Source organism: Gymnoscopelus braueri (assembly GCF_963280865.1).
Source record: "Gymnoscopelus braueri genome assembly, chromosome: 2".
In the NCBI taxonomy this organism is placed as follows: domain Eukaryota; kingdom Metazoa; phylum Chordata; class Actinopteri; order Myctophiformes; family Myctophidae; genus Gymnoscopelus; species Gymnoscopelus braueri.
The window spans coordinates 15,725,007-15,737,506 of NC_137604.1; the positions used below are offsets into that span (position 1 = coordinate 15,725,007).

Below are 12,500 nucleotides of genomic sequence, written 5' to 3' on the forward strand. Positions count from 1 at the left end.
AAGGCCTCTGTGCCTTTAAATGCAAATACAAAATGAAACAAAATACAATCCTAAAAATAAATCCTAACCTCCTATGGTACCGCTAAACTAACTAAAATACACTCAATACAAATCACTCTTAAAATACAAATGGGGCCGATGTGCAAATAGATAGCAGGGCGCAAATAAATAGCAGGATGTGCAAACAAATACTTTTCACAAGTGAAGTGCAGGTGCTAAATAAAGTGCGTATGCTATATTAAATCGGACCAGTTTAAAGTGCAAATAATGGGGGGAAAAGGTAGAGGGAAGCGTGTTATTTAAATGACGCTCGTTTTCAGACGTGAGATTTATCAAAGCTACGACCTGATGTACGCTAGGATTGGCTGTATAGGATTCGTTGATAAATGTGACTTCGACGTTGGTGTACGGCCGAATATATGGGAAAATATATGCCGGTTTTTACGCTCCGTTGATAAATGAGGGCCAGTGTTACTTGAGGAAAGAAGGAGATCAAGTTCTACCAGCTAAACCAATGGTTTGGTTTGGCAAGGTAGCTAGTGGATTCCATTAAGGTGATCGGGTATTCTCTGTTGATGAGAAAGTCCAAGGCATGCACATGTAACAATGGACAAAGACACCCACTGCAAGCTACACTTGATTTGATTTGATTTATTAGACGTAATAATTACATGCTAAATGCTTCTCATGGAAAAGTCAAGGATAAAATGCCAATGGAACACTGGAACAAGGAAACTTGAGAGACAAAAATATGATGTACATGATGAGTGATTAATGAAGGGCATGCCAGGATCCTAATCGAATGCAGTGTCACAATAGTTTAATGCGAAGGAACCTAACTTTGATCAGAGGTGAGATAACTTTTAGGTTGGAGGAGGTCCTAGGCTGTGAATACCAATGGAACACTGGAACAAGGAAACTTGAGAGACAAAAAAGGTACACGATGAGTGATTAATGAAGGGCATGACAGGATTGAAAGGAATGCAGTGTTACAATAGTTTGATGCCAAGGTGCCTAACTTTGATCAGAAGTGAGGAGGAGGTCTGATGGTGAGGCTGTGGATCAAGGGTTTCCATGGATTATGATTGTGGAGTGTTATTATAGTTGTTATTGTCACTATTGGACACTTTGAAACACTGTCTCTCAACTAACGACAACCAGATTTACTTGTCCAGTTCTGCCCTCCTTTGCCTTGGTAGCAAATAGCTCCTTCTGAACCAGGGGTCATCAACATGTCCGTACATGGACAAACATGTTCGTGGGAAGACGTTCGTGGCACTCTTTTTGTTCCCTTTAGAAATATATATATATATATATATATCACGTCATTTACCGCGGGGGAGAAGGAAAAAAAGGACATAAATTGCTATTATCACACAACCCTCCAGCTGCCACGAATAAAATATGCAATTTAAATAACTTTATGAGGTTCAAACGAATTAACAATGCATATTTTTGCACTGCCAAGGAACATATTTATTTCAGCCTGGCTGTAAAAGATAGTAACACACAGTGGTGTAAAGTAACTATTTACTCAAGGACTGTAGCGTACTTAAGTACAATTTTGATGTTATTTTTACTTTACAGGAGTATTTGCAATTTTCAGTACTTTTACTTCTATTCTACTCCACTACATCTCAGGGGCAAAGATCTAAGCTCACAGATCTTGTAGATCTGCTATTTTCAAAAGATTTGTAGGAGGCTACATGTCATACAGAAAACGTATGAAATGGGACATTCTGCATAATGAGTAGCCTACTTTCCACTGCTATGAGTACATTTTGATACCAATATTTTTTGTACTTTTACTCAAGTACGGTACATTTTTAATTCCGGACTTTTACTTGTAACAGAGTATTTCTACATTGCAGTATTGATACTTTTACAAAAGTTATCCACTGTATACTGGCAGGTGGCAGTCCTGAGACAGGCATTAAATGTGGCATGGTCCAAGTATATTCCATGTTTGGGATTTCAATAATTGACAACTATAATAACACTCCACAATCATAATCCATGGAAACCCTCCATCCACTGCCTAGGACCTCCTCCAACCTAAAAGTTAGCTCATGTCAGATTAAAGTTAGGTGCCTTCACATTAAACTATTGTGACACTGAATTCAATTAAAATCCTGGCATGCCCTTCATTAATCACTCATCATGTACATATACTTTTTTGTCTCTCAAGTTTCCAATTGTTACAGTGTTCTATTGGCATTCTATCCTTGACGTTTCCGTGAGAAGCATGTAATTATGATGTCTAATAAATCAAAAACAAATCAAGTGTAGCTTGTAGGGTGTGTCTTTTTCCATTATTACTTGTGCATGCCTTGGACTTCTCATCAACAGAGAATACCTGATCACCTTAATGGAATCCACTAGCTACCTTGCCAAACTAAACCAATGGTTTAGCTGGTAGAACTTGATCTCCTTCTGTACTCAAGTAACACTGTCTTTTGAAAAGCCATCTCTATATTAGCCATATGTATAATACGTACCCACTCACCTTTGCAGCTAAGTGGCCCTTTTGAGGTTGAATCACTGTCTGTACTGACTCAATTGTTATTATCCAAATTATAATCCTAATTAGGATTTAATGTGTTGGTCGTTAAGTGGCTCAGTACTTAATGCCCACATGCTATTGTTTTAAAATGTGCAGCACATTGGAATAGACCCTATGACGCATTAGGAGTCCATTTATACATTTAGGGCTAGGCCACTGTTTTTGGTAAGATGATTATTTTGCATGTGTGTGCCAAAAATGAAATATTAATGAAAATGTCCATCACAAGCTGCCATAGACCATATTCACACAGCGGCCATATTTCTATGAAGTTAATGAAATGCCACCCCGTTACCACGCAAACGGGGTGGCATTTTCAATGTAATATTCCAAAATGGCCACTGTGTGAAAATGGTCATATATAGTGATGACCCCTGGCCACGGACATAGACATGTCTTGCCACACGGACATGTTGATGACCCCTGTTGGCAAGATCTAAGGGAGGAATAACACTTAGTACACTATACAAACACAAAGTATATCTCATCAAGTTATTTTGTTTGTATACCTTAAATTGTCCGTATGTATGTGCTCACACATTCCCTCCTGCCACATGAAAGAAGTCGGCACAGGGCACATGAATGAACATCAACCTGAGTGATTAACAGATCGTTTAGATACCAGAATGAAACATGATTAAAATGACCTTCATGAGACATATTACTCACCCTGTCACCAGAATAAATAAAAACACAGCAGCAGACCGCAAGACCCACGGCCAGCAACCATCAGGCAGCTCATGTTTAGATAGCAGGGCATTTATATAGTCACACTGATTGCCAATGAGGAAGTGGAAAGTACAGCTGTCCCTGCAGTGGCGCCTGAGGCTCAACTCTAACTGGCTACTCTTTCTTTCTTTCTTTCTTTCTTTCTTTCTTTCTTTCTTTCTTTCTTTCTTTCTTTCTTTCTTTCTACTCTCTATCTCTGTATCTCTCTATCTCTCTCTAAATGGAAAAAAATACATGTAGATGATCACCCAGGCACACGATTAACCATCCGAGGGCATGGCTATGTCAGCCCTCGCCTACCAGCTCAGGCTGATATGCCAGCCCACATAATAGTTGTCATGATGGGTGGATCCTGCACCTTACTTAAATACTGGTACAGTACTTTCACACGTTGACACTGGTCAAAGTGATACCTGTTTCAGGAAGGGACCTTCTGCAGAAGAAAGTAAGTGATAAATCCAAACATAGATATTAACATGCCAACATCTGCTGTCCAGCAGCAACCAGCTAACTCCAAAACGCTAATTTTTCAGGAAATTAAAAACCAAATATACGTTTTTCAGAAAACCTTATATTTTTTAAAACAAACTGCCTCATCAAAGTTGGTATAGTGACTTTATATATTGTCAGATACTTGCATGTGTCATTATATTATCACCACTTTATCCAAATCCAAGTGGAGTTAGGAGTTTTGTCCGAACAGACAAAACAAAACAGGTACACTGCAGTGCACAGTTTTAACAGACTACGGGGGAAAAAAACCTGCCTCGTTAGTGTGTTTATCTGCTGCGCCACACCAGCTCTCCTCTCTGTGCGTGCTCACTGCTGTGGCACAACACGAAAGCAGCAGCAGGGAGAGAGGAGTTAGTTGGTTTGAGGATCCAATGGAGTTGGGAGGTTTTGTCAGAAGCGCTTTTTTTTTTTAACTTGTATGTATTGCAAACTATTAATTTGATTCTGTTATTCATCTCTAAAGTGTCAAAATGTCATTCAGTGTAACTGTCCAGGAAAAAATCTTAATGACAAAAGTGTTTTTTAAATGTTTAAATCCATCCTTAAAAATAAATAAACACCCATGGCATAATTGGTGCTCATAACAACATATAAGAAATGGATGATATAATAATAATAATAATAATAATAATAATAATAATAATAATAATAATAAGGGTAATAATAATAATAATAATAATAATAATAATAATAATAATAATAATAATAATAATAATAATAATAATAGTAATAATAATAATAATTAAACTAAGTCTCTCTGAAATATTTAATGACTTCACCGTTTCTTAATCTAGTAATCTTTGGAACAAAAACACATGTCATTCAGTACAGCACACAGAAAAAATACTTGTAATGCTATTTTTCTATAAAAATATATTAAATGGAAAAGTGAGGATAATTTTTTTTTAAAGATAATTTTGGGGTCTTTTTCTGCCTTTATTGATAGGATAGTAGACTGACAGGAAATGGGGAGAGAGATGGGGGGAGGGGGTAACACACAGCAAAGGTCATCGGGATCGGGAGTCAAACCCACGACACGCTGTCAAGCTGGATTACCAGCGTATGTGGTATGCGCCTGGACCGCCAAGTAAGGATAATCTATATAGGTCAAGGTAATTACTTTATATAGGTGGCCTGTTAAATAGTTTATGTGAGTGGTTCCATCATTCAGCGTAACAAAGGTTTTATGACAGTAGCTTTGTTATACCTTGTTTACCTAGTTTACAACATTTCAGTAAAAATTAATTGCAAGCAATTATATTTAACTGTTGTATAAACACTATGGTAACTATAATATTATCATTTTAAAACTATTTATGGCATTTTATGGTATTATAATGGCACATTATGTTTATAATATAGATGCCTTACACTGAATACATTGCAAGAATCTATGAACCTATATTTAACTTTATCCTTTGATATTTGTTATTGCATTTTGATATAAAATACTGATGTTTTATTGGTGTTACACTGACATTTTGTTACCCTGAATGAAATATCACTACAGCCCACAAATATTGCTATATTTTAAGTAATACATCTGTGTAAATTAAGCATGCACATTTTGAACATCTTATCCTGTTATTATGCATAGTTTTATAATTGAAAAATAGTTAAAAGAGAATAATAGTATAATAAGTATAATAGTATAATAATAGTTATATTATAATATAATTGTTATTGCTGCAGGAATCACATTGAATCAGTATTTATGGGCTGTAGTGTTGTGTCATTCAGCATATCAAGATAGTCCTTCAGTGTAATGCCAATATTTAACGACTTTTTTCAACTACTTTCGCCTGCGCACTTCACCGGGTATGGTCTAGTATACATATAAATGCACTGACTGTATAAATTGTATATTATAGCTCAGTTGAGTCAGAAAACAAATTGTAGAATTTGAAAGTAGATTCATTATCAGGTGAAACTGACTTATTTGCAATGGAGATGTGACTGTGTTGTTCTTTCAGTGGAATTCAGGGGTTCAATCACGGACTCTCCTGGAGCATCATCAGTGGATGATGTGTTGGTACTGATGAAGGCCATGAAGGGTTTTGGTGAGTTCCTTGGATCCTTCCTGAAAAATATGAGAGTATACTAAGGTTTTGTAATTCATGAGTTAAAAATCTAGTACTTAAAAAGGAAAGTATAAAGATTTTTTTTTTGCAGAATACAAAAAGAAAAAGAAATCTGTCAGATTAAAAATAAATATGTTTTAAGATTTGGGCGCATAAAAACTAAAAACTGTCTCTCCATGTCTCTTATTACTGACATGACTGTAACCTGTACTATTTTATATTAATGTTCTGACCTGGACGAAAGCTTTTGATGTATTTTATTATGAACGCCATCTTGTGCATGATGATCAGGTCATGTCAACAAAGCATTTGAAAAATTGCCTTTGTAATTCTACCATGACTTTGGAATAGAGAGAGAGAGAGAGAGAGAGAGAGAGAGAGAGAGAGAGAGAGAGAGAGAGAGAGAGAGAGAGAGAGAGAGAGAGAGAGAGAGAGAAGCAGTGCGTGTGAGGACTGGCTGTACAGGATTTTGACAGAGTGACAGAAACAGGTTCATTTGGTCTACGTGGAGTTTCTTGATATCTGGTCTGAAATCAAAAGCAACATCTAGTGGAAAAAGATGCACCATAGACAGGAAGCAGATCATTTCCTCTAGTTTGATCCTCTATCATCTTTTAATACAGCCATTATTTCTTCCCCCTGTTTTTCCACTTTGTCTTTCTTCCACTGAGGGAGGCACATTGGATAGCATATTAGGAGCAGCAAGTCTCTGTCTGTCTGTCTGTCTGTCTGTCTGTCTGTCTGTCTGTCTGTCTGTCTGTCTGTCTGTCTGTCTGTCTGTCTGTCTGTCTGTCTGTCTGTCTGTCTGTCTGTCTGTCTGTCTGTCTGTCTGTCTGTCTGTCTGTCTGTCTGTCTGTCTGTCCAGCCTGATCTCCAGCCTTTTTAGTATACATTGCACGGACCCAGTGCACATCATTCCGTGCATAGTTGCCTAGAAAACCCGAAATTCCGTGCATATGTACGGCGAGTCCCACGGTGGGCGTAACCAGTTGCAACCCGGAAAAACCCGGAAGCAGAGCAGTCCCCACAACAAAATGTACGATTCTGTGCCTATCGGTACGTAACTCAAACGGCGCTGAGTAGGCTCAAGGGAACGTCGCAACGTTCGGGACGGCAACTCGCTCGCTTTAGCTCACTCGGTGGTCTCTTACGTGGCGACAGTTCCCTTGAGACTGCGCGCCTCCGAAATGGTTTAGTCACAATGGGGGAGATGTGAGGCGGCTATGCACGGATTTTCGGGTTTTCCAGTTGTCTATGCACGGAATTTGAAAAACGTTCAATGAGAACGTTTCCTCTGGCGATCCTGTCTGTCTGTCTGTCTGTCTGTCTGTCTGTCTGTCTGTCTGTCTGTCTGTCTGTCTGTCTGTCTGTCTGTCTGTCTGTCTGTCTGTCTGTCTGTCTGTCTGTCTGTCTCTCTCTCTCTCTCTCTCTCTCTCTCTCTCTCTCTCTCTCTCTCTCTCTCTCTCTCTCTCTCTCTTATTTTTTTATTTGTTTTAATTTATTTTTTTACTCAACATTCAGAACAACAATTAACATGCATTGAATGAAAAAACGAACTCTACTAAGGCTAACTGGCTAAGCTAGGCACTTCAGTCTCTGAACAAGTATTGGCACTTTGGCTACCAGAGTGTGCGGCCACCATCTTGTCTTTTGAGGACCTACTATACTGCTCAAAATAATTAAGGGAACACTTTGATCCCTTAATTATTATGAGCAGTTTTTGTTAGCAGTATATACACAGTTCATGAAAACTCAAAATAATTAAGGGATCTTTAAAGTGTTCCCTACATTTCTTTGAGTAGTGTATTTAAATAGTTCTGTCATGTCGGTGGGTAGCAGGTTTTCTAGTGCTATCTTCATGCGCATGAATTCATAGGGTCCCGGTGACGGTCTGGGTCCTAACATCGGCTTCAGCCGCCCCATAGGAGGGAACTGAGCACTCTGGGACTGACGCGGGAGAGGTCTATGGCCAGGACCCAACTGATACTCATGGGCCCTACGGTGGTGGCAGCCGCTGGGTTGGAGCAGATTAACAATACTAGCTGGATGGTTTTCTGTACTGTTGCGGTAGATAAGGCTTCCCACTCTGTGTGACACTGTTGGGGGTGTCTGACTGGTTTAGGCTTGTAGATCTGATGATAGTCTCTTTTTACAGGATGTGCATGGCTAGAGGTTTGCTCTCTCAGTAGCTGCAGCTTAGCCATCATATCATCAAGGCGCTCAACTATTGGCTGTTCGTTATAACAGGGCCCCCCCTACATAGATGATTGACAGGGGGTGGAGGCTCGGGCCATTCTTCCACACAATCATCTTCTGCCTCCATATTGTCATCGGGTGAGAAGAATGGCGCAGCGTGAAGTGGAGGTTGAGACACAAGGCACAGATGATCACCTTTGTGTGGACTGTTGGAGGTGCAACACTGATAGCCTAGACATGTCCACCTGATCTCATCACATCATTCAACATAGTCTTTTGGGTCTGTTTAAGCCTGATGTTCTCATTTGTGATCTGCGGGAGCTTTCTGATGTTCGGGACAGGGGCTGAATAATATCTGGGGGGCATTCCTGCTGTCTCTCCTAGGGCTTCCAAACTGTGGGTGAATGGAAGGTGGAAGGACCGTACCGCTGACTGGCAGAATGCTGCTGCTCTGCCATCTTGCTGCTTTGCTATGCTGCTTGCTGCTTTGTTCTTGGCTCTATGAAGTTTTTTGGGCTCCCACCACCACCCCAGCATCCACCTCAGTTTCTATATGGTTCCCCATATGGGGTCTATTTAATTCCTTGTGAGATCTATTTGGCAAATTATTTATTATAATATTTTCATGCTTACAGGGGATTAGGCCTTGACGCCAAATATGCTTAGATATTTATGTTCATTCAATATATTTTATATTTATACTCAATAAATGTATGTATTCAATCCAAGAGTTGTCTGACTGAATTACTAAACAGTCCTTTCTTAACTGGTAGGCCTACATTATTACCATAGACATATCTATGATTATTACACCACCTTGACCGTTGCCATGTTTGTTGTCAGAGTCAAACGTTTTCTTTATTGCTTAATCATAACAATGTAAAAGATGCATGAAAGTATGTTAGCAGTGACGGTTACAGCACGGTTACAGCATTGTTTTTTACATAAAGGGTGTGTACATGGGCCTTTAGGGTAACTCGCAACAAACCCTTATTTGTTTGCATAGTCTTGAACTTGTACTGTATGTTTATCCAAGATTATAGTCATTGTAAGTATAAGTAAACCACTAGAAAATTAAGTGACTGCACTGTGTTTGTCTCTTTGAATAACATACATTTTTACATTGTGGCCTTGTCTGTGCAGGAACTGATGAACAGGCCATTCTGAACTTGCTGGGAAGTCGATCCAACAAGCAACGTGTGTCTATGCTCAGTACCTACAAAACTGCCTATGACAAGGTACCTGTCATTATACACTCATCCTGTTACTATTGAAGTAGAATCAGTGACTGATACGATGATTTTGATGATTATAAGTGCATAGGTATGTGAACACAACTATATTTATAATATGTAAAGGGTAATCAACAACAAGCCATGTGGTTATTGGAAGAATAATGCATGATGATGCAGAGGTTAAAACAAAACATTATTTTTGTTGTTGTTAAAAGTTTAAAGCAGTATATTCGGATAGTAATCATTGATTTAGAGAGTTTGTTCAATAGCAGGGGTCTCCATGTCTCTCCAGCTCTTTAATAAACAGGTGGGTTGCCAATTCCAACAAATCGGAGAGAGTACCCATTTATCAGCTTCAATTGTAGAGTGTTCCAGTTCCAATTTTGTGTGCTCATTTCTTTGTGTCATCACTTCTAATTTCACTTGTTTATCCTGTATCTCTCTCCTGATTGGATAAAATTGGTATCCCAACCAGAAAATGCTTTTTCTGTTTATGAATGACTACTATCATAATATAGAGATATTTAACACTTACATTAACAAAGAAAAACCACTTACCCTACCTTTAACAGCCATTGACTGTAACGGTTGCCCGTAGGAAAGTAAAAATATATGGCCAAATATATAGTTTGCTTTCTTGTTGCCTGAAAGGGCAAGCGTTTTTGTCTCGCCCAGAGGTGGGTCGGCGAGACATAGTGATTACACTTGTAAACTTTTGTTCAGGACAGCCAGAAAACAGCATGAGTGCTGTTTGGAATGTTGGATCACATTTGAAGCAAATGAACAAGAAAAGGCTGTTAACATAACACACTACCACTTTGAACCAGGAGTATAATGATGGTGATGATATACTATACTGCTTTAAAGTTTAATGTGGCAGGCGAGTGGGAAGATCAGGTCAATGTAATCATTTCTGAGTACTCCAGCAGACTTGATTTAATCCATGCTTCGCCCCTGCCGCTTATTATGAAATTGGAGGCAGTCAGAATAATAGCATTGGCCAAGGTACAACATCTTTTCTCCAATGTACATGTTCCACGAAAATCACTATGTGATTTGACTGACAAAACTGTACACCTAGTGAGACAATGGACTGGTCTTAACACACACAACATGTGACATTATATTTCACAGTAAACGTGAGGGTGGTATGGGTGTTCCCAATTTTGAATGGACATATATTGCTACGAGGCTCTCCCATTTGTTAAATATGCTGAACAATGATGACCAGTATGTGAGAGAGCTTGCACGCTCATCTCTGTTCTTGGACCTAAAACGACGTAAGGTCCCCCTGGCATGTGGCTCGGATCCTAGCTTCCTAGGCTTCAGGAGGAAACCTAGTGGAAAGCTAGACAGTCGCTCTCCCGGCTTCGGTGTGTGGTCAGACTGGCCGGACTTAAACGATCTGTGCTGTTGGGCTGATGTTACTTTGAAGTGGGTAGGGTCCAACTCTGAGGTGTTGGCTGTCTCGGAGGACTTTATATCTGACTCCAGTATTCAGTCAGAGCATCTATGACTGTGTGTGGAACAGAACACCAACTCCCACTGACTAATGCCCGAGGTCGCCTCTTATGGGCACAACAGCAAAGGCAGCGGCAACACTGGACCGAGCTAAGACTGCAAGGGAAGACTGCATGTCTCCCTGCTGCGGACCATTCTGTCTTCTGACATGAAAGACTGCTCCACTAGGCCTGAACTCGATTATTCGAATAGTCGACTAATCAGTCGAGGGGTGTCCGAGTCAACTACCAATCTCTTAGTCGAATTATTATTATTATTAGATTACTTTACCCAGACTGTGATCATGACAGCCAGACAACAGGAGCTGACAGTGAAATGGAACAGGGGATTGAATTATCTTCAGAGCTCAGTAAAGTGGTGCCATGGACCGTTTCCCCCCACCTGCAGATTAATAATAACACCATTGGAGCACACGTCGCCATTGGATAACATTTCAAGCATGTGTCCCTTTCCTCTGTCAGGATCTCATTAAGGAACTGAAATCAAAACTGTCTGGAGACTTTGGTTCGCTGGTTCTGGCCATGATGACAACCTCTGCTGAGTATGATGCCTTTGAGCTCCACACTGCCATGAAGGTATGTACTACTCAAATAACCTTTTTTTCTTCTTTCATGGTTTCCGGTTCATATTACCATGTCTATCTGTATATCAACAATATTTGTATATTTATTTTACTACTCCCCCCGTTTCCCCAAGCTTAACTGATAAACTCTGTTTGACATCCTAACAGGGAGTTGGAACTGATGACGCCTGCTTGATAGAGATCCTGTCATCTCACTCCAACGCCGAAATCAAGGAGATTAACGAGATTTACCAAAGAGGTAAATGGTATTCTCTGAAGATGCTTACATACTGTTAAAATCAGGCACATATCCCTACGGACGGAGAGTCTGGCAAACTCGAATATCTAAACGTCATGACAGTTTGCAGTTTGCGTCTTTCCACGCACTTTATTTGGCTACTGTGAATTAGGCTTTAGCCTTTCTGTGGTTAAGCGGCCATGATTTAAAGGAATACAAAAAATGTGTTACTTATTTTCTTATTAATAATTTTTGGGTGAAGTATTCCTTTAAGTTATTCATACTCGGTTGTGTTTTGCCCAGAGTACACAAAGACACTGGAGGCTGCGATCACAGGGAATATCTCAGGTCATTTCCGTGGACTCCTGATGTCACTGGCTCAGGTACAGTTTGAACCCCCATTACCCCATGTAGCCCAGTGGTTCTCAAACTTGTCAGGCTGTGACATCCCAAAATAATCTGTGGGCGCTGGGGGCGTGTCTTCTCCTCCGCGTCATCAGCGCCCATACCCTGGGTGGGGTTGGCGAAAGGGCCTACTCTGTGTGGACTTTGCATGTTCTCCCTGTGTCCCCGAGGGTAGTTAACCCCTCACAAAAACATGTAGTAATCCTGGTCGCTATACCGCCTCCCCCATGACAGCCGGGGCATTTAGTTTGACTCAGTTCCACAGATAAACATTGTGAAAGTAGCCAATCTACAAGCTCACAGCGCCTCGAGGCATTGTGAGCTTTTAGATCGGCTAATTTCAAAAGTTTTGCCTCTTTCTTCGACATATTTGACAATTTGGCCGATGTTTGACAATTTTTTATATAGTTTGTTGATTACTTTTGACACAGTAATAATGGTCTTATTATTTATATGT

General features: G+C 39.9%; 1 protein-coding gene across 1 annotated transcript in view; it reads left to right on the plus strand.

The window, feature by feature from the left end:
- The first annotated feature begins 3,650 nt into the window (after positions 1 to 3,650).
- Positions 3,651 to 12,500, plus strand: part of LOC308074347 (annexin A11-like) — a 12,060-nt gene continuing 3,210 nt past the window's right edge. The window contains exons 1-6 of the mRNA XM_080413763.1: positions 3,651 to 3,737; positions 5,779 to 5,865; positions 9,226 to 9,320; positions 11,300 to 11,413; positions 11,569 to 11,659; positions 11,942 to 12,021. Coding sequence (XP_080269889.1) covers position 3,737; positions 5,779 to 5,865; positions 9,226 to 9,320; positions 11,300 to 11,413; positions 11,569 to 11,659; positions 11,942 to 12,021 — 468 coding nt within the window. The 5' untranslated portion in view covers positions 3,651 to 3,736. The remainder of the gene's footprint in view (positions 3,738 to 5,778; positions 5,866 to 9,225; positions 9,321 to 11,299; positions 11,414 to 11,568; positions 11,660 to 11,941; positions 12,022 to 12,500) is intronic.